This window comes from Thunnus albacares, chromosome 14 (assembly GCF_914725855.1).
Source record: "Thunnus albacares chromosome 14, fThuAlb1.1, whole genome shotgun sequence".
In the NCBI taxonomy this organism is placed as follows: domain Eukaryota; kingdom Metazoa; phylum Chordata; class Actinopteri; order Scombriformes; family Scombridae; genus Thunnus; species Thunnus albacares.
Window position 1 is genome coordinate 24,683,541 of NC_058119.1, and position 23,860 is coordinate 24,707,400.

General features: G+C 37.6%; 1 protein-coding gene and 2 long non-coding RNA genes across 4 annotated transcripts in view; 1 reads left to right on the top strand and 2 right to left on the bottom strand.

Moving 5' to 3' along the window:
- The first annotated feature begins 74 nt into the window (after positions 1-74).
- LOC122996913 lies at positions 75-2,301 on the top strand. Its single transcript, XR_006407114.1, has 3 exons — positions 75-597; positions 2,061-2,136; positions 2,214-2,301. It is a non-coding gene; the product is annotated as an uncharacterized LOC122996913 (long non-coding RNA).
- Positions 1,400-2,519, bottom strand: LOC122996912. Its single transcript, XR_006407113.1, has 4 exons — positions 2,439-2,519; positions 2,231-2,309; positions 2,037-2,129; positions 1,400-1,541 (listed from the first exon to the last, which is right to left on the bottom strand). It is a non-coding gene; the product is annotated as an uncharacterized LOC122996912 (long non-coding RNA).
- A 5,435-nt stretch (positions 2,520-7,954) lies between these two features.
- Positions 7,955-23,860, bottom strand: part of bean1 (brain expressed, associated with NEDD4, 1) — a 52,088-nt gene continuing 36,182 nt past the window's right edge. For both annotated transcript variants that reach the window (XM_044372003.1, XM_044372005.1), the window contains one exon: positions 7,955-13,555. In XM_044372003.1, the coding sequence (XP_044227938.1) occupies positions 13,168-13,555 (388 nt within the window). In that variant the 3' untranslated portion in view covers positions 7,955-13,167. The remainder of the gene's footprint in view (positions 13,556-23,860) is intronic.

Consider the following 23,860-nt stretch of genomic DNA (forward strand, 5'->3'; position numbering starts at 1 on the left):
AGCACATTTGAAGAGGATCTTTTAATAGCCAGTATGAACAGGAGGAATGATTACAGTGAGGAAAACCTCTTTCACTGTTCATATGGTCACCTGACTGATGTTTTAAGACACACATGAAAAATTGTGAACCTATCCTTTATGCAGTGACAATATTTATAAATCAGGATCTTTATAGGCACTGATTCAGTCACTGGTTTATTTGTACATTATAAAATACAGTGACATGCAAACATATTAGACACTTTAGATGTTTAGATTCTTATCCATTATGCAAACCATTAGGGAGGCATCTGATCAGTCCTAAATTTATTCTCCAGCATGACAACGACCCCAAACATGCAGCCAGAGACATAAAGAACTATCTCCAGCAACAAGAAGGACAAGGAGTCCTGAAACAGATGGTTTGGCCCCCACAGAGCCCTGATCTCAACATCATGGAGTCAGTCTGGGATTAACATGAAGAGACAGAAGCAGCTGAGACGCCCTGAATCCACAGAGGAACTGTGGCAGGAACAACCGACCTGCCAAATACCTGAAAAACTGTGTGCAGGTGTAACAAGGAGAAGTGCTGCTGTTTTAAAGGCAAAGCTGCTCACAGTAAATATTGATTTCATTTAGGTTTCCTGAACTTTGTATGAAGTTAATTAGTTAATAAAAACAAAAACTATTAATGGCATTCATTTTGGAAGTATCCTAACTTTACTTTTAGGGCCTAAAAGTTTTGCACAGTACTGTATATTAAAATAATACTATCTGCTCATCAAACATAGTTTTTACTGTTTACATTTCCGATTGTTTGCTCGAGGCCACTTATCTGGCTGCCTTACACATGTAAATACTCTCTTCCTTTAAACACACATGCATATGATATAGTGTCTCCTTATTTTGTTATTGCACATGTTTATATTGTTTTATGTTTTAATTGCATGCTCTCTTTTTATCTGCCTTTTGCAGTGTCTCCTAGGAGACACAAGACACTTTTCGTTGTATGATGACAATAAACTTAAATTGAATTGTATAATGCAGGTATAAAGTCTAAAATAACATACATATAACATACAAACATATGCAAACATTTCTTGCGCATGTCTATTTTTGCAAAGTTTTTAATTTAATTGGAGATTTTTTTGGTTTGTTTTTTAATGGTTTTTACATCTTTTTATGTATTTATGTGCACATGTCTTCTATGGAAGGATATAAACATTATGGTTACAATGAGGGAGAGCAGACTGACCAACAGAACATGAAGACGCTAATCAATATTGTTTTGTCTAAGCAGTATTCTCATATTGCATCCATTTTTAATATTATCTCATTGCAGGTTCCATCTCAGAAATCACACTCTTTAGTCTTTACCCTTTCCAAATACAAGTATAAATCATCAATCAACACAGGAAAATGCTTCAATGTTGACTTTATTTATTTAACATCATATGGTTGCAACAGTTTGGGCCATATTTAGGGGGGGCGGGGAGCGGGGGGGGGGTAGGGTTAGAAAGTTGATGCTGTTCCCCTTCGATCTCATTTATGCGGCTTAGCTTCTGCAAAAGAAATTTAGAACATTTAGTCACAAATCGTAAAGACCTAATAACCACAGCATTAACACAACACAAACCCTGAGCTGTTCAGAGACTGAGAAGATATCAGTCTTGTTCTATCAATGTAACAGGTTTTGTATGTGAATGGCACAGATTAGACATGTATTTTCACTTGTCAGCTACTAAAGTAACCATCTTTAGTAACCATCTTTCAGCCCTTTACCTTAAAAATGCGCTTACTTTAAATTACAGTTCAAAAATACATAATCTCATAGAATAATTTCCTACTTATCAGGAAGCCTTTGGTTTTCATTCACTTCAGTATGATATGAAAGCTCACTCACAGAGACTTGAAATTTACTTTTAGGACAGAATCACAATATTTCAAATCTGTCCTAAAACAATGTGCAGGTGCCCAAATGAACATTGACAAGTGTTTTGTTTGCTGTAATCATTCCATGACAGGTATGAATTTTACACATACACACACATTTTTACCTTTTTTGTCTTTTGTATCCTGAGGATCGTTGTTGAAGAAGGCGTCCACGTCAATGTCCTCGATCTCGTCTACGGCGACTTCCTCTTCTTTAACTACAAGGTTGGAACACATTTGATGTAAGTAACAAATCCAAAGTTTTTGGTCAGTGTTACTTTATTAGACATTTATTCTCACAGGCACATGGAGGACAAACCTGACTCGTCGTCAGTGAACGCAGCTTTCAGCCCGACCACGACAGCCAACAGCAGGAACACGAGCTGAGCTTTCATTTTCTACAAGAAAGCAGATGAAGGAAACGCTCAGTTTAACTGCAATCCTCAGCCTTTTGTTTTGTGATAAAGATTAATGATGCTTTTAAATAGTCGGTAAAAGCTGAAAAGAGATGTTAAATAATAACTCACCTCTGCTTAAACTCACTCAGCAGCAGTCTGTAACAGTGAAGTTTGAGGTTTATGATGCGTCTGGATTGTGACTGACTTATATAGCAGACTGAAAGGCCTCAGGCTGGGTGTGTCTAAAGAATCTTAGCAATCTAACCTGTTCAGTTTAAATTAGTTCCAAAAATAAATCACTCACTCGCTGTATTCAAAAGCACAGAGCGTGGACAACAACTCTTAACTGCTTGTAGCTGCATGTTGGAAAAATAAAGCACAGCAGTCAGATTGCATTAATACAACGACACATTTTTCTTTGCACTGATATATTCTGATGATGAATTGAAACAACAATGACTATGAAGTTGTCTTGAAGCTTTAATTTGAGGGTTGATTAATGTAGTAATTGTAGCCATTTTGTATATAATGTATGGGATTGTACTGTAGTGTGACCACAGCGGGAAGAAACTTTGTCTCCTAAATGATAAAACAGAATTTAAAGGAATTAGTAAAAGGCAGTGTCAAGTGTTAAGTCTGAGTATAATCACAACATTGAGACTTATCCTGAGGGGTTGAAAATGACCTAAAGCTCCCAGTTTAATGGAATGGATGAATTTGTTAACTAAATATCATAACTCAATATCATGTCGTATCATATCATGATGTTAACCAGAAGATCAGAGATATATGACACAGATAGAAAGGAAATATGGGAGTTTTTTTTCCTTTTTCTTCTTTTTATGCATATTTTGTCTTTTTAATTATTTTTTTTTTACTGTTGTGTTAAGAATTGTTTATGAAGAATCGTTCTTATAGTTATTTATGTTGGTATATGTTTAAAATATAAATAAACTGGGGGAAAAGGAATTCTGGCCATTTTAATGCATGGTTCCCCAATTTTAAGGTAATAACTTAAGCTAGAAAACTTTATTACATGATTTTAATAAATAACGTTAATATTAAAAATTTCGTTTCAAATCCTTTGCAGTCACTGACAGTCTGAAGTCTTCTACCCACAGACAACAGTAGATATACAGATATTCATCTTCACCAGCTCTCTGTGGTTTCCTTTTAAACATGAACGTTTTAATTCAGATGATTTCAATATTTTTGGAGATTTATCTTGAATGTACTTTGATATGCAACTCCATCAACTCTGTTCACTATATATATATTATGTTTTTATTTCTGTATGCAAATGTCGAACTCAACCGAATATAAACATGAGAAAGTGACGGGGAAATAAGAATTATTGAGGGGTTTTGAAATGATTTTTTTCCCTTTAATGTAGTTTTCTCAGATGTCCTGTTGTCTCATAAAAACATCTTAAAGGACAGGTTCACAATTATTCAAGTCTGTCTTAAAACATCAGTCAGGTGTAAAAGAGGTTTTCCTCACTGTAATCATTCCTCCTGTCCATACTGGCTATTAAAAGATCCCCTTCAAATGTGCTTTCAATGTAAGTGATGGAGGACAAAATCCACAGTGTGTCCACACAGTCATTTTGTGCAAAAATGCATTTAAAAGTTTATCTGGAGCTTATATGAGGCTTCAGCAGTCTGAGTAAGTCATATGAAGTGGATATCTGCTACATTTACAGTCTTTTTAGCATCTAATTCCCTCTTTGTCCATTATGAATGGATCTTCTAATGGTCAGTATAAACGATGATTATGGCAAGAAAAACCCATTTCAATGTTCATTTGGGCTCCTGAAAAACTGCCAACCTGTCCTGTAAATAAAACATGCCCTGACGACATGACCTATCTGAACACATCCAGTTTATGAAAGGTGACGCTCACACCACAAACATGTTCAATTTAGCCTCAAGCTAAACTACTCCACACTTCTCTTCTTCAAGGGATTCCAACGATGATGGGTGAAAAAAGTTGCCTATTCAAGTTTTGCCACATTGTCGATGAAGGGTTTCAGATTCAAGCTGTCGCCGCAGGAGTTACGTTGTCAAGATATTGTATGACAATGAAAAAGAGAGGAGATTTGCATACAGGGCACTGCAGCAGGAGTAGCTCAAACATACAGGATAATCAAAGATCCGTTATCATCAGCTGTTCTTTGAGTTTGTAAGTTACATATGAGTGTTACATTCCTGTGAATATGTACCTGTATATGTGTGTACAAAGCAGGTTCAGTGAGTTTTCCAATGTAAACCTGCCTGAAGCTTCATATAAAATTAAGATAAAACTTTTAAATGCATTTATGCTCAACATGACAGTAGGAATGATTACAGTGAGGAAAAACCTCTTTCACTGTTCATTAAGACAGACTTGAGAAATTATTACTCTATCCTTTAATGAGATATTACACATATTACATAAACTCAAAGTGAACTTTGTCTTAAATAAGTTTTTAATGTCTGCGGGTTCTTCTTAAAATTTCTTCCATTCACATATCACATTATCATTTGTTTTAAATGCAAACACACAATATCTTTATTTCAATTTAAGCATTTGATTTATGAGAAATTAAAGTCAGTACCTTGCATCCTGTATTCAAGTGTATGTATGTGTGTGTTCAAAACAAGCCATTCAGATTCATATAAGAGTTCAGATTTATTCATTCTTTACCAAAGAAATATCTTTAACCAATTCTCTAATATAGAAACATAAAGAAACATTAATAAGTGCAGTTCTTGATACATACATGATGTTTGTTGTCTGTGATACACGTGTCAGACATTTACATTCGGGATGGGCCCGAATACAAATACATTATTTGGCAAAGCACAAATAGTGGGGTTTATATGAATATTTGTCTCATACAAATATTTTTAAAATTATTTGTTTTTGGGAAAAAAATAAAAGACATGTCAAATACCAGCGAGCAGGTCAGTTATAGTCGCTATCTCAGTGTCTCTCTGCTCTGCTGTTACGTCTATCAGCAGGTCTCAATGAGAGGAGTCACATCCACCTGCTACATGACGCATCTTTCTTAATTTGGACATCACTTTAATTTTCATCTTTAATATTCTAAAATTATAAGCTTAATAAAAACAAAAAAAAGGGATTTTTTTAGCCTCTTTCCACTTTTATTCGAATACAAATACAAATACAAATAATTTTGCTGCCTCAACAAATACAGATACAAATATAAATACTGAGCTCTCTGCACATCTCTTTACATACCGCTTACTGTACTAATGAGGAACGCACCTACAAAATATCCAAGCTGAAAATAATAAGCGATTTGGAAAAATACATCTCTAGTTTGACTAAAGGCGTCACACTCGTTCTGAATAAACATTTTAATGAACAAATACTCTAATACTGATGACTTCAATGTTCTTTACATTTTACGGTTCCTCTAATTTAATAAAGAGTTAACTTCATTAAGGTAAACTTTACAGTCATAATATTCAATATTTGCTCCAAATCCTTTGCAATCACTGACAGTCTGAAGTCTTCTACTCACAGACAACAGTATTTATACAGATATTCATCTTCACCAGCTCTTCATGGTTTCTTTTTAAATATATATTTTTAGAGGTCTATCTTCATGTTGTCATTCCTGCACACAAACTGCTAAATATGAACTCTGAGAAAGTGACAGGGGTTGTGGGAAAGGATACCTGTTTGAGGATTGACCTGACGACATGATTGTTGTCCAGCTGATGCTGTGACCTATAAACACACATCCAGTTTGTGTAAGATGTGCTCACACTTGACAGCAACAAAAAGTCTCAGAGTCTGTCTCAACTGGCGAGAAAATCATGTTGAAATTCAACTTCAATCTGAGTTTCCATCAGACAAACTTGTTCTAATTAGCCTTAAGCTAAGCGGTGGTGTTGACCTATCTTCAAGAGATTCCAAATACGGATGCAAATATTTGCCCATTCAGGTTTTGCCATATTCTGTATGAAGGGTCTCAGACTCAAGCTGTCACCACAGGAGTTCAACCTTTCTGACACAAATAAAGCAAACACTGAGGTCTTATCAAGTTGTTGATATTAGTCTAATCCACGTTTGCACCTGTGTTTTATGGAGACAAATAATATGACAATGATTTGCATGATAATGAAAAAGAGAGGAGCAGGAGGTGCTTAAACATGCAGGATAATCAAAGATCCATCATGATCCAGTCTCTATCTGCTCCTCAGTCCCTCTGCACTGCCCTCTGTCTGTTCTCAGCCCCTGCTCACATCTCCGAGGCCATGTTCTTTCCTCCAACTCCCCAGACCTGCCATCTTCAAGCTGTCCACCTGATGCCCTCAGACTTTCCCTCCTTTCCCCACTCAGTAATTGTCTGCACCTGCTGCTCATTCCCTCATCAGCTCCTCACTATGTGTACTGGTCCTTTTCCTTTGTTCTTTGCCAGTTCATTGATGTTGCTTTATAGGATACTTGCTTTCTAGCCATCCTGGTCCTAGCTTATCCTGGACTTTATCTGTTCCTTGTGGTTTGATCCTTTTTGCCTGTTTATCACCTGCCTATCTGCCTTTGAACTGGTTACCTGTTTTTGGACTAACTCCTGTTGCTACCTGTAAGTGTGAGTTTTTTGCTTTTGCATTAAACCACCTTCTAATTTCACCTGCCTGTCTCATGAGTCTGCATTTGAATCCTCCACCTGTCTGTCCTGGCGTCATTCATGACAAGATCTATAATTATCAGTGGCAGCGACCTGTTTTGCTCAGCTGTTCCTTCAGTTTGTAAGGTATATAAAACTAGAACATTCTTTTGGTTATGTACCAGTATGTATGTACAAAGCAGGTTCAGTGACAGTTTTCCAACACAAACCTGCTTTCAAGGACACGTTCACAATTTTTCAAGTCTGTCTTAAAACAAGAGTCAGGAGCCCAAACGAACACAAATGTTTTTTTTCTTGCTGTAATCATTCCTCCTGTTCATACTGACTATTAGAAAGATCCCTTCATAATGCATTTACAGTGTAAGTGATGGGGGACCAAAGTCCTCCTTCTGTGCAAAGATGTATTTAAAAGTTTATCTGAAACTGATGTGAAGCTTCAGATAAACTTTTAAATACAAATGAGTCAAATCAAGTAGATATCTTTCAGCGTTACAGTAGTTTTAGTGCCAAAGTTCCTCTTTTTGTTACTTTACTTCCTTTCAAGGAAACACAAAGAGGGAATTAGATGCTAAAAAGACTGTAAATGTAGCAGATATCCACTTGATATGACTAACTCAGACTGCTGAAGTCTCATATAAGCTTCAGATTAACTTTTCAAGGCATTTTTGCACAAAATGACTGTGTGGACACACTGTGGATTTTGTTCCCCATCACTTACATTTAAAGTACATTTGAAGGGGATCTTTTAATAACCAGTATGAACAGGAGGAATGATTACAGCGAGGAAAACCTCACTGTTTATGGGCACCTGACTGTTGTTTTAAGACAGACTTGAAAATTTTCAAACCTGTTTTAATGTCTGCAGGTTATTCTTCAAATTTCTTGTTCTTTATATCTTAATTTCTACTTAAGCATTTGATGTGATTTTTATGAAAGAGAAAATAAAGTCAGTCCCTTATATACTGTATTCAAGTGTGTGTGTTCAAAACCAGCCACTCAGATGTATAAGAGTTCAGATTTATTCATTCTTCTCTACTGAAGAAAAATCTGACAAAATCTCTAATACAGAAACATAAAGAAACATTAATAACTGCAGTTCCTAATATATACATGACGTTTGTTGTCTCGAGAGCGAGAGAAAGGAAAAAGAGATGGGAAGTGATACACGTGTCAGACATTTACACACCACTTATTGTACTTATGAGGAACGCACCTACAAAATATCCAAGCTGAAAATCATGTAACGTAAACGGGACTAAAAATGTGCAAGACTGAAGTGGAAAAATACATCTGTCTAGTTAGACTAAAGGAGTCACACTCGTTCTGAATAAGTACTTTAATGAACAAATACTCTAATACTGATGACTTCAGTGATCTTTACACTTTACTGTTCCTCTAATTTAATAAAGCGTTAAAATACTCCTCCGCTTACACACATATGGCCATGTAGACCCAGGTGATCCTAATATCTTATTCAGTGTCCAGGATCACACTTTTAAATGTACTTTTTGTTGTGTGTGGAAAATTATTGAATAGATGTGGAAATAAAAGCTGAATGTCGTACTGTAGGTCTGCAGTACCCTCTGCTGGGTGATAGTAAAACTGAGTTTGTGTTTACAGGTTGGGATGATCTTTGTTGTGATGCATATTTTCAACATACATACATGGAAATGTGTGTACATACATATAAAATGTAAATTCATCTCATTTTAGAATGGCTATAGGCTTAAAACAGAGAGATGTGTGTACATTAGTGGGAGGTTACAGGGGTTTTAGAGTTTTTTTTATTCTCTGTGTAATTCTACCTTTTATACACTGTATTATATAAATATATATACAGTCAGCATCTCATAAAAATCCTTCATCTACTTTTTATCATTTTTACTGACAATGGCTTCTTTCTCACAAACAAAATGTCTCTTGAATCTGAAATTAAGCCAAAAGGAAAAACTGAAACACTACTAATACACCAAGAGTTTCTGTACTATTTAAAGAAAAAGCTGGAGATGTACAGGAAGAAACAGGACAGAGGAGACAATAATATCAAGGTTTCAGTTTGGTCATACTGGAATAAATATTACACTATACAAAATAGAGAAACATGAGAAGACATGAAGAAGAAGAAACGCTTGATCGTGTGATGATCTATTGTCAGAAATATGAAGCTGAAGGGAGACGCCTGATTCAGAGCCTCAGAGAGATTAAAATACACTTTTTAACTATTAAATGGCATTTAAATGTAAATGTCAAAACTATATTTGTTTAATTACCTTAACAAAACAAATTTGGCTGATTTTTTTCTCAGTGATTATTTCATTAATATTATTATAACTGCATCTTTAGTTTAGATTCCCGATCTACAGTCCATACCAGCCATTTAGTTGTTTGCCAACTGCTACTAAACCTCAACAAGAAGATGATGAAGAAGAAGAAGAAGAAGAAAGAACAGCGGCATTGTTGCAGCTTTCATTTGTACTTGAAAATCATCATCAGGAGCAGGTTTTAAAGTGAAACCGAAAGCTTGATTCTGCAACGATTACTATGTCTTCTTTGATCTCCTGGTTACTTACAACTGGTGTTATCTGTTTCTTCTTCTGGGGACACATTATTTGGAGGACTGGTTATGCCAAATCTAGTATATGTACTGTATAAATGCATTATATCATTATATGAGGCTTCTAATCATACAATCTGTGCACATCATGTGAGGTCCTTTCATGTCTTTTATATATGAAGTCATGTAATAACTCCAGTTATACACATCAAATTCCTTATAAACTACTGTTGTAATTACACTTTACATTTCATCAACACTGACACAATTATCACCAAATGACTAATTACCCTCGGGTTCATGTAAATTTAATTCCAAGCCAATCAATTCTAAAATATTTCTGCAGTATGTGTTTATTAAAAGGTCACAGTGGGAGTGCATCAGTAGAAGATGAATTGCAGTTTGCAGTTTTGAGATAATTAGATTGAAAGTAAATGGCTCCGCGTGTTAAAATTACAGTTTTTAAAGATTCCCTGCAGAGAGAAAAAAGAGGAAGAAAGAAGAAGAAGAAGAGAGAAGCAGACAAAAGAGAGAAGAAGATGGATGGAAGAGAAACATCGTAGGTGGTTAAAGAGTGACTCTACAGATGGGTGATCCATCACAATATAATCAATAAGAGTTGTTAACATTTATGTTGAAAGCAATGCTTAGACAACAAACTAAAGGTTGAGAATTGTGCAGTTGATGCATCTCTAGCTGCCAACTGAACCAAACGACAACACAAAGCTGATCTCTGGAACAACAGTTTCATTTTTTTTTCTCCCCCTCAGTAAAATCTATCATTACAGCTAATTAAAAAGGGAATCAGTTAATGACTAAAATTCTCCATACCACATCTGTAAACCAATACTTCATATGATAACCTAACATTTAACAGCAAAAAGCTCTGGATTAGTTGCATTGAGATTATCATATGGCTACAATGTTCAAGCTAACAGTCTGAGGGCTATTAGGCACATCTTTTAACACACACAATAAACGCTTCATTAAAAATACCTATAAACATACGAAATTTGTATTGACCCATTTTCTAATTAAAGGAACAAAGGTTACATAAAAACAAATTATTATAACATTTAAAAATGAATATTTGCATTGTTATTAAAGCTCAGCCTCCAATGACTTCCTGCTTCAATAACTGGTGATAAATGGTGATGTTTTGTCTACAGGTCTTAGTGTCTCCAGGAGGTTTTCCCTCCACACACACACACACGTTATATTCAGACATTACTCTCCTGCTTCTGTCTTTGTCAGATTATGGGAAATGATGGAAAAACACAGAGAGCTGAGGTGATGCAACAGACTCTCTGGTACTTATACAAAAAATTAAACTTAACTATGGTTAAGTTATAGTTAAGCTCTTAGGGTGGTTATGAATTATTGAAGTGTTCATTGTTGACTATGACTGGACTGGAAACTGTGATGAAAGTGTTGAAGACAAACACTTTCGCTCCCGTCTATCACCCCTCTGTACTTGTGTTTTCGCTGCACTATCCAAGCTTTAGACTCCCTATACTGACAATAAACATCTGTTGAATTTACTCACTGTTTTGCAAATAAATGTTTGTGACAGGCATCACTTTTCCCTGTAAAATGCAATTTCTAATACAGAATTGGTTCATCTGAAAAAAGGCTTTATATAATTTTCTGCATACAGCTCATACGACGGTCACCTCAGCAGAGGATTCAGCCACTCAACATTTCTCTGCCATTTTGGATTAGAAGTGATGCATCAAATAATTTTTTATTTGGATGTTGTAACAGTACATTGACATACTTTATCTGGGAGATGATTAGTCGATTGACAGAAAATGTTTTGGCAACAATTTTGATAACTGATTAATCGTTTAAGTCATTTTTTTAAGCAGAAACGCCAAAAATTCACTGGTACCATCTTATCAAATGTTAGTAGTTTTTCCAGTTTTCCATGATAGTAAACTGTTTGAGTATTCTGAATATGTGAACTTGGGCATTTTTCGCTATTTTCTGACATTTCATTCACTGAACAATCGATTGAATATTAAAAAAGTAATCAGACTTACTGATAATAAAAATAATTGTAGGTTGCAGCCTTAATAATAACACCTTGCCCCAGGTTTTCTGTGCAATTTCATAAAAACAAAAAAAAAACATTGCAATAAATGAGCACAATATAAACTACAATTCATCTTAAGACTAGACTTGACATCTACTTCAGGTCCAAATTTCTAAAAAAAAAAAAAAAAGCCATTAATCAAATTCCCTGGAGTCAAATGATTGACAGTTGGTAATCCAGACTTGTCTCAGAGAGGGTTAAGTGAGTCACATTAACACATTAACATCAGTTTCTTTGTTTAATTAGCCTATCAGTGAATAATTTTAGCTAACACAAACCATTCGTTGCTAACTGAGATGACGTTTTTGAAAGCTTTAGTGCGATGAGGAAAAACCTCCGTGATGGTGCTGTTAATGCTTTAATGAGAGCGAGACAGAGAGAAGCAGACAAAGGCAGAAGCATTCATTTCTCCGGTGAACAGTGTGTTAAGGTCTACAGTTTTATGTGTGACTCCTCTGTTGCATCAACCCGACCTCATCGGGAGGAAGGCTCCGAGCTACATGTTGCTGCTGGGGTCCGGTTACAGCAGTGATATTACAACCACAGCCCTTGATAGAAAGAATTTATACGACAGTGGACATGTTGAAACCCCCTCTCTGGTGATGACAGATGTATGCTGCGAATATTTAACAGACACAACTGGAAACGGGGAGGCGGGAGAGTTTTATAATTCACCCTTCCTGTCTAGGTAGTTTTTCCAATTAGTTTGGATTTTATGGTTGCAACCATTTTATTATAAAATCTTTCTTCTAACCATTATAATACTACCACCACACTGGAGGCTACAGAACAGCACACTGCACCTAATGTTTACAAAGTACAGGGACTGGGAATCAGCAGCGGTGTGCTGGTAGTTGAGGATGCCGCATACAACACTAGAAGTAAGTATACTTTAATCCAAAACATTTAAATTGGAGTGAGGGTCATACCAAAAGAAGTGGGAGGGGGTGGGTACTCTCTGTGTGCTTGTGTATACCTTAAACTAGACTACTAAATACCACATTGATATTGTTTACACTCAAATCTTTCTTCTACAGACAAAATCAGCTTTCTGTCATCTACAGTATGATGGATAAATGTTGACATTTTGTAGCAGTAATTCAGCCTAAACTCCAAACACGTAAGTACGCTGGACTCTTGGATCAATCCTGATTCAAGAAACAGAGATTAACAGTCAAAACGTGACAAAAACTGAACTAGACGATGGTGTTATTACTAGATGTAGGAGAGTCTTTCTTCAAGGGAGCATCACTGGGACGACAAACCTTTTTAGGAGAGGAGTTGTCATACCAGAAACTTTACAATACAACGCAATCAGATGTGAGTTTTTGTTTTGTCCATGTAGGAAACTGGAGTCCAGGCTGGATTTCAGTCCACTGAAATGCTGACATCAGCATATTTTCAGCCTTATTAGGTGTTAGCAACTGTGTGGAAGATGAATAAACCTCATTAAGGTCCATTGTTTGGTGTCACAGCTGCTCCTACCAGCCATTTTTTGCCCCACATCACAAGTGTTTGTTTCATGGGGACAACCAATGACGCAGGTGAAAGAAACAAATTAATTGTCCTACAAGATCTGGTTCGCCCCTGGTTGCCGGGAGTTGCCGTCGTCCCCCCTCTCTGATTGGTGTTTGTAAAGGTCACATGGCATAAGAGGGAGGGGCTGTCCTTGCTCGGCCAGCACTGACTCGTAAGACGGCGCCGCCTCCAGCGGGAAGGAAATGGAAGCGATGTGCTGATGCTCCTGCTCCTGTAGTCCCAGCGGGTAGTGGGAGCGGGAGAACCAGGCGGCGCTAGCCGAGGTCTCCCCGTAATATGGAGAAGGATCCGAGCTGGTGTAGTTAGGCTGCTCCTCCTGCTCTGCCCCTGTCTGACAGGGGTCCAACAGGGAGTAAGGAGGTGGGTCATCTGTAGGTATGTAGATCTGAGAACCAGGGCCAACACACTCATCGTAACTATGGAGACAAATCCAAAATTATACAGTTAGTACAGTGATGGTTGAGACAGAAAGACATTTTTTATGTGTTTTTATTTCTGGCTTGGACATCTTCACCAATCTACAGTATATCAAAAGAGCATCAGCTTTATAGATAAGGATATTGAGAAAACTTTGCGCATAGACATGGCAGGTGACTGATAAGTGGAGCAAAGATGAGCAACTGCATATATGTGATAAAATATCTGATACATAAAAGGTCACTTTTGGATTCTGGATCAGTTTTGGAAGAATATTGCAACAATATGAAGCCTTTTGAATTTGCTCAGTTTTGTGTCTGTAACTGGTCTCATCTCCAACAATCAGTAACAATGGCTGAGACTCATGGATATCCAAGTATTTAGAGCCATCTGTCCTACCAAACTGACGGTAAAAAATAAAGGGTTAAGGGTAAGGGTGGTTAAAAATTAAGTTGAAACAATTAAAACAGATGACCATAGCATAAACTTTTAGTATCATAAAATTATCCAGGAGACTTCTGTGTTGCCATTTTGAGACAACATTTCAGATATCACTAAAAGAAAGCTTGAAATGTGAATTTAGAGTGGTAAACAAGACTGAGAGTCTACAGCTGTGCTAACTCTCTGGGAGCTCTGGGAGGCTGCACTGAGCTAAATCCTGACATCAGCATGCTAACATGCTCACAATGACAGTGCTAACATGCTAATGTTCAGCAGGTATAATGTTTTCATGTTTATACTGTGATTGGCTAATTAGCACTAAACACAAAACGCAGCTAAATATTTGATCATAAACCAAAGTATTGGACACTTCGAAATTTTAACCTGATGGGGGTGTTAGATGAAATGTTAAAGGATAACCAAGGTTTTTGTAATTCATCCTGACATGGACATAACATAAATGTTCAAATCTCATGGCAATCCATCCAGTAGTTGTTGAGACATTTCACACAAAACCATAAATGTCAACCTCATGGTGGTGCTTCAGGAAAAGTCAGACCAAAGTCAGTAGAATTCATCCTCTGAGAACCATGAATATATGTGGGACATTTCATGGCAATCCATTTAATGATTGTTGAGATATCGGACCAAAGTGTTGGACCGATTGAACTGCAGACAGACTGACATGCCATCCCTTAAGCCATACTGCTAGCATGGATAAAAATACTTGTGGTACTAGCGTCTTATCCCACTTTGCAGCTCTATCATGTAGTTTTCTGAATTAAATCCCATTGCTCCAGCTCTGATGTGTGTGCAGCTGTGTGTTCGCTATGTCACTGCTAACTTCTGGATGCATTATGTGCTGACAGCTGTCCAGTTTCATCAGTATCCCCACACTAGAAGGGAAATACTCTTCAGTGGAAATTGTATATGTAACAACAACATAGGAAAAAACAGCTAACATCTTTAAAACAAACCTGCTTTCATGCCCGATCATTTGCACCATCCAGATTTGTTATATACTGGACCCGTAAGCACACAAACAAACAAACTCTGCTCTGTTGGTAGCCTATATAAATGCAGTGTTGCATATTCTGTATCACACTCTGCAGCCCACAAGCATTCATAAAAGAACAATATTATCTTTCACATGTGCAGATGCTAACTTTTCCAACAAAGTTCATAAAACATATAACCTTTGGCTTGTGCCTGCCTGTGTGTTTAATATTCCCCTCGGGAGATTTCTCTTTTCATGTTTCAGAGGTCAAAGATTGGGGATTAGTTACAGAACAGTATGCCAGGAGCAGGTGAGAAGTCAATCTCTTGCTCAAGGACGCCTCTGAAGAACAAGCAGGGTCTTTGATGTGAAGGATCACTCTCCTTTCTCACTACAGTACACTACACAGCTGCACCTAATGTGACTGGGACTCAGTGAAATAGCAAACTTCATTATAAATGTGCTGCAACACATGAAAAATGGTGGTGCTTTAAAAACATCTGACAATATTGTGATATAAACATTTGCTGTATTTCCTCAAATAAAAGACAGTAGTCAGTTGGTCTCTGATAATGGTTGAGGGTGTGGTCGACACAAACAAACAAAGGTCGGCCCCAGAAACAGGCCGGGGTGCCTGTTATATAATGTACATGCCCGTCAATCATAATGTCCATTTCCACTGCTTTAATTGAATAAATTCAACAATATAATCATGCTATTTTCAACACTTTGTTGCTCTGGATTACTCATCTAAATTATTATTGTCCTGGTTCAGTCACTGTGGTTTTATGTGTGTAAATGTCTCAGCCAACTGTAGTTTGTAGTAACGTACGTATTTCCACAAGATGGCAGTAGCTACATTAGAAGCGCCATGTGGGACCTGTGCAAGTCATTTAATTTTCCACAACACAGTGGAAAGCGAACTTGAGCAGCATGGCACTCAGATGGGAATTTGATGCCAAATTCAAGGAGAGAGTTTTGCAGTATGAGGAGGGACATTCAGGAGAGAAAACTGCAACACACTTTGATATTGATACAGGAAGTGTTGAGTTTGTATTAACAGCATAATGCAGTAACAAGGAGGCTTCGTACTAAAATATGAGCAAATATACTAGGGAATTACAGAGGGAATTAGAAATAAAGGCCTCTCTCTGATATAAGCCTGCTTCCAATAAAGGCCTGGTTCCCACTGAAGTTGAGGTAAATAAAGGCCCCGGCCTCTATTAGAGGAAATACGGTAATCATTTTGCTTCTTGCCCAATGACACTTTGAGAAGATGCTTGAATGGATGTTGATGGACATGTAATAAAACAGTTTAGAAAAAATCTATATGATTGAGGATGTGTTACCACCAAAACACCTTTACACTACTTCCTGTTTACAATTTACAAAAACAGGTTTTACCTGCACTGTGTTTCTACATGTATGTAGCTATTTTTTCACCTACTTGCTTGTGCATAACAGTGATATGTTTAATTCTCTTTGCCCAGCTTTGTGGTCTTTGTTTTGGCTGTGTGTTCATGTATATCTCCTGAACATTGTTGTGTGTAAGGACAATATGAGCCACCAGCAACTGGAGTCTGATTACTTGTATGAGTAAACATACTCGGCCAATGAAGCTGATTCTGATTCTATTAAAACTGTGCAAATTGGGTGAATTTGAAAATGCTGGTCTGGCTTTGTTTGACAGGGCTTTACCAGGGTTACTGTAAAGAACATATTACATAAGTCTTAATAATTGGTAACCTAAATTTCATATAAGCAGTGTTGCTTTTGCTAATTCTTCTCAAACCAAAACCAAATTTCTCACCAATCCCATTCTCTGTCAGTCCTGCAAAATCTGAAGCAGCAGCACATGGTGTAAAGCTCATTCCTCATAATTTGGCTTTTATAATAGTTTATAATACATGGTAAATACACTATTATGTCAAACTTAATGTGAATTATTTTTAAATTGGTGTTTTAATGCCTCATATTTCACCACCAACATGTAGTCTAACCCAGCAGGAATCGATTAAGTCAGCAGCCTCCTTTTGTTCTTCACACATGCATGCACACTCACACAAACACACACACACACACACACACACACACACACACACACACACACACACACAGAGCCTCCTTCCTGCTGTTTTGGCAGAGTCCCAAAAACGCTTCCCTGATGAACTCCTCCAGCAGCCCCGAGGTCAGGTTTCTACCAACCTCCTCCCCCACCCAGAGAGAGAGAGAGAAGAGACAGAGTAGAAGATATAAAATAGAATAAAACTAAACAGAAAACAGAATTATAAAACCACAGGCTGTGTGTGTGTGTGAAGCTAATGGTAGATGATGATGGCGGCATAGGAAGCAGTAAATCAGTGTAACTCGATCAGCACAGCGGTTAACTCAGTCTGGAACCACAGCGCTGCAAGCGTGCGTGTGTGTGTGTATGATGAGTTAAGGTTTTGCCTTGCTGCCCATTATTCCTTATCTAAGTCTTTCTTTCTTTTTTTTTCTTTGTGTGTGCACTTTCTCTGTCTCTAGCACTAACCTGTGTGAGTGTGTGTGCCCACATGGCAGCTATTTTAAAGCAGTGTTAGAGTGTGTGTCCGTGGTTTTTTGCTAAATGTGTGTGTATACGTGTGCGTGTAAGAGAGAGGGAGAGCTATTTTAGCTTCGATGTGAGGACGAAGCTCAGTCAGAAAGACCTAATGTCCGCTGCACCCACTGCTCATCATACACACTCACCCCGAGTACCGCTATAAGGGACTGAAATAGTACTTTAAATGTGACCTGTAACCACATCATACCTTTAAATCAGCATGACCTACTCAGTTAATTACACATTTTAATTAATTAATCACTTGTTGGTCATTTATCTAAACAAACCAGACGGAACAAACATTTATTATTAAGTAAGAACCTCAGCACCTGGTTCAGAGAACTGGCACCCTTTTTTATTCCAGACACACAGGAGGATTGATGGTTTAGTACTAATAAATATAATAATAAAGTAATACTACTTAATTGCAATGAAACCTGTGACCCACCTGGAGATTTAGTTACCTCAATGTCTTCTTTTATTTATTTAAGGAGGATATAATCTGTACAATTTAAGGTCTATATTTTTATTCAGGGGCTCTACTGGATTATCTTTGCATGCCCCCTTTAAGTGTTTATACTACTAACCCCATTATACCTGGTTATAAATTCAGTATTTCTGCATTATTAAGACTGACAGTATAAGAGCTGCGATGATTAATTGATCGACAGAAAATAAATCTGCAACTATTTTAATAATTCATGAATCTTTTTTTTTTTTTTTTATAGAAAAATGCCAAACATTTGCTGGTTGCAGCTTGTCATATGTGAGGATTTGAAGTTTTTTTGTGTTATACATGATAGTAAACTAAATATCTTTGGATTTGGGATTGTTGATCAGACAAGACATTTGAAGATGTCACCTTAGGCTCTAAGAACATTTATAATAACTTATAACATTTTTTTAACAGTTTTCTGACATTTTTCAGATTAATTGATAATGAAAATGATTGTTAGTTGCAGCCCTAAACAGTATAATTACTGTATTTTCAGATGTCATCAAACCCTTAAAATTAAACTGTAGTGGTCTATTTGCAGATGAGTCTTTTTCTCAACACATACTCATCTGAATTTTACATAAAAATCTCTCCCTGACACCCTCACACACCTCCACACATGCACACAAACCAAAGGATTCAGTTTTAAAAAAAAAAAATTAATTCTTACTATTTTATTAGGAAAACTGACCTTGAACATTCATGCCAATAAAGCATGTTGAGGTGAAAATTGGAGGCAGGGGAGAGTGTGTGTTGGGCAGGGCAGGAGTGTTTCGGAGGTGTTGTAACACACTGTACTGTTAATCCCCGTGTCTCTGGTCTCTCAGGAGTTATAAGCTCCTCCGCTCCCCTGCGGCCTTCTGCTGTGTTTCTGCAAAAAAACTCACACTAGATAATGAACGTGGTGTTTTACACTCATGTGTGTTCTGCTAACACGAGTGTGCGAGCTAGGTGTGGCGGAGAGAAAATGATTTATCCCCTCTGAGACTCACGCTGGGAGTTACACAACTGCTTCTGTTTATCTGTTCGTCTGTGTTTTTGTCTGCTGCCTTTTTCTGCTTGAGATCCAGACACATCACGTAAATGACCCTTAAAATATTAAATCCATGATTATTAATTAGTTAAGTCAGTCAATTATGTTATTGCTCAGTGGCAGAGTTAACAGATTGGTTAATTGCATACTGCTGCTGTCCTTATGTTTTTATATTTCTTGTATTATTAAAATGCATTCGGTTATCAAGGTTTTCTTCTTCTTTCTTCTTCTCTTTCCTTACTCTCTTATTTTTCTTTCCTTCTTTCTTTCTTTGTCTGTGTGGACCCGCCCCTCTCCCTTGACTTGATTAACTTCAGATCTGTTTTATGTACACCATGGTGGGGAGTATAAGCAGACTCTAAAAATTACTGTTTTAACTAGGAGTAAGTTTGAAGACCAATCTGTCTTGTCACAAACCTCATTTTCAGCAGAAGGAAGAAGCTGCTTTTGATAAACAGGCCCAGATACACTACAGTACCTGCCCTGTCTGCTGGATGTGTATGTGGGTGCTTTTCTACAAACACACGAACCATAACAACTTTATAAGGTAACATATATGTCAGAACTGTGTCTTTGTCTTCTACTATCTATTAGATATTTGTGACGAGAGCAAGGATGTCTAAGTCAGATATGCATACAGTACAGGTCAGGATCTAAGGAGGACCTCTCGCATTCATTCATGCTTTGGATGTGACGCTCTGCAGAGCTGGACAGGGGACAACTCCATCTACAGCATACAGCATATGGTCCTCTGTGTGTGTGTGAGCGTGTATGTGTTTATGTGTGTAAAACTGGCATGTACCTGCTTGTTATCACTGTGAGAAGTACCTACCTGTAGAGTAAGAAAACCATATAGATGCTGCGTAGTGTGCAGGTACAATGAGGATCAAGCCAAAGCCGATCTGGTTTCTCAGCATAAAGCAGCTCAGGGGATGAAATCTACAGTTAGACTTAACATTTCAAGGAAATGTGTAGATGAAATTTAACAGATTAGGTCATGTGTCTCCTGTTGGTGTATTTACATTACCTGTCTGTGTGTTGTGGCAAGATTTACGTTCTTTTTACAAGATAACAGGACAACACGGTGTATTTGAAGTGGATTCTACAGATTTGATTATTGTCCTTCTTCACCTTGTCTCTCACTTTCTCTCTGTCTCACACTTTTACTGTCACTGTCGCCTGTAAGAAGCAGATCCTTGCAGTTCGGTGTCATTCTTTCTGTCAAAGGTTTCACAGGTCATCTTGACCTGAGTGTTCCTGTTGTTGTCACTGACACTGACCGTTATAGTGTCATATGACACAGAAACAAATTATTCTGTTGACATTAATTGATGAGGCTGCTGAACAGGTGATTTCATAGTATTAATCTTTTTATATATATTTTGTCTGCTGTGTGTGTGTACCAGACAAGGCTGCTGCAAACTAAACAAATGCTATATTTTATATTGTTGGTGGTATGGAAGTACTATTACTGGTAATTAAAAAATATTTTACTTACAGTTTGCAGTATTTTGTTAAGAAAGGAGAACTTTCTTTCTCAGTTATCAAAGTCATATATTCCTACCGCACTCATTGTTTAATTTAAATCATAAATAATATACTTTTAAGGCATTATTGTTTGTCTAATAACAAACATAAACATGATATTTCACTGCTCTACTGTTTTGGTTCATATCACCCTTATTTACAGCGGCAGCAGGCAGCTCTGATAAACCCACTGTATACTTCCTGTCCAGCACCAAACAACACACTGACAAAGTCTTAGTGGACATATTGGAGCAATTAGCAGCTAAAAAATCAGATATTTGTCTGTCGGCTTAACTTCAGCTTAGTTCTCAGCAAAAGACAAGGAGGCAAACAAACATAAGCTCTCAGTCCAACAACAGCTCAGCAAAGCTGACATGCTCAACACTGCTATGCATGAGCACTTAATACACCTCTGCTTCTAAGCTAATTGCCCACACCAGCCAGCCAAAAGAAATAAGAGAATTGATGACATGAGACTAATAATATAAGCCTAAAACTGAAACTTCAGTCACAGCTCCAAATAAAATGCTGATGTTGCTCTGTGTCACCATAACAGTTTTATAAGATATGTCAATGTTGCATTTACATCTCAAAATCTATTAAAGCTGCTCTAATGATAAATGATAATTAATCAGGTCACTGGCATTATCAAACCATCCTCAAAAGAAAAATGACAGCATAGATCGAAAAAATTTTTTTTTTTAAAAAACCACCTCTAGTTATGTTTAAGTGACAGACGCCATCCAGCAGCCGTAGTAATTATGACCCAGAGAAGTGACGCAGTTCAGACGATGTCAGTATAAGGTGACAAATTTCCATAATCAGAGGTGGCAGGTTAGGTGGATGGTTAGATAGATAGATGGCAAAAAGTGGACTTCGCTGCAGGAGACCGCTGTTAGTTTCCCGTTTCCAACTGTGAGTGTCATGTTTTTTAAAGTCCCAGTGAAACGCAAGTTAGAGCATCTTTAGGTTCTGTACTGTGACGTATTTCCCTGTGAAACTGAGTATTTGAATGTACAGTCACAAGAGAGGTTTAAATCAAATACTTTGCATTTGATTGTTGGACTGTTGGCTCCACACACACCTCCCTCACCTGTTGTTAGATCAAGAGGAGGACGAGGGGGAGATGAATGATTTAGACCTCAGCAGCCACATTAATTTGGAAATGAAAAAAAAGTTTTTGCCCACTGATATCCAAACACACGTCTCTCCTTATCTCTCCCACATACCCACAAATGGTGAAGTGTGGTTTTATATGACCGGTGTGGCCACTCGCTCAAAGTCACATTTGACTGGATGAACTTTTGTAAACACCCCTGAGTGCAGGATGAGTCATCAAACATTTGAAACTGTTTTACAGGAAGAGAAAAGAGGAATTTTAATCTAAAAACACTCTGATACTCATTATTGACATATAACAGGAGATAAATGAACAATTAACACAGGGACACGGGATTAAAACTGGGAAAATGTAGTTTTCATTTCACTGGGACTTTATAAACTGTAACTACAATTGTTGTGGTGTTTACTGTTGCCATGACAACGAAGGTTGCCAAACTTTAAGGAAGTAGTAACTTTAACCCACACCATGTTTCAACTTTTCATTTTAACCCAAACCATGATCTTTCCCTAAACAAGTGGTTTTTGTGCCTAAACCTTAACACAGCATTGTCACATTATAAAAACGTCATTATTTTGTAACAGTGATTTGTAACGGTTTTGGAAAGTACTGATAGCGGCGGCATATTAGAAAACGCTCCTATGGGTGGTTCTGGAGTGCAGGTACAATCGACCTTTGTGGTCGTTCAATTACGAGGATGTGTTGGCAATAACAGTGAAAAACCGACGGTCGACAACACACATCTTTTTAAACTGTTTGCCTTTACTTCTTTCCCTATATTATTCAGAATGAAATGAATGTGTGTGTGTGTGTGCGTGTGTGTGTGTGTGAGAGAGAGAGAGTTCATGTGTGTACCAATGTTTGCCCAGTTCTCCCTGAGAGGAAGCAGAAGCTTTCAGTCTCCACAGGTGAGCTGCTGATCCGTGAGCGTGAGTTTATTTGAGAGAGAGTGTGTGTGTGTGTGTGTGCGTGTTTGTGTCGGAAGTGTAGCATTCACAATCTCAGTAGGTGAGCTGTTGATCTGAGTTCTCTGAGTTTCCCTCAACCATCTGTGGCACACACACACACACACACACACACACACACACACACACACACACACACACACACCCTGCAGGATCATCATATGACTTCAGCTACCTGCTTGCTGACAGGGTTCCAAATAAATGCCTTGCCAGCATTATGGTAAACAAAATGTGCAATTTGTATGTATGTATGTGCGTCTATTTGCATGTGTGTCTATTTGAACTTGTGTGTACCTGCGTGTGTGTGTGTGTGTGTGTGTGTGTATGTGTGTGTGTTGGCTGCTGTCCCATCGTTCGGGCCAAAAAGTGCGGCTCTCACACAGGCTGTCCAGAACACTCTGGTTCCCTGCCAGAGTACTGACGTAGCAAGCTAACTCCCCTTTCTCTCTTCCTCTCCTCTTGCACAGTCTTTCCTTTCCTTTCCTCTTATTTCCTTTCCTTTCCTTTCCTTTCCTTCCCTTTCCTTTCCTTTTATGTTTATTTGTCTAGGGACAAATATATAATTATGCCACATACCACAGCATTAATAGCCTAGGCTAGTTTGCAATGCCCGTCCCTAGATGGGCTTTTAAAATACATGAAACTCAACAGTAAAATACATATGAAACTGCACAAAACTCAACAATACATATACATACATTACAACAAGAATGTCAACAACAGAGTAAATACAAAGAAGCACAAAACACAAACATACCATAAAATTTCTGCTGTGTAAGCTGAAGTGAGGACAAAAGTTTTTCATAAACATTAAGAATGGATTAATCAGAACTCAGGTAGTAGCTGTAATGATGCATGGGAACATTTTCCTGGCCTACATTAGGCCCTGAAGCTCCGAGCATCATTTGAACACCACAGCAAACCTAAACCCTGCTACTGACCAGGTGCATCCCTTCACAGATGATGTATCTTTCTAGCAGGATAGTATATTTTATCTGTGTTGCAAGAGAGCACAGAGAACAAGGCAGAAGCTTTGGTTTAGTCTCCAGGTCACAACCCCAGAAGAAACCTTAAGCCTCACGTTGAACATGATGAATGTTTGGCCAAAAAACCTGCAAGAACTGTGCAACACTATTGAATC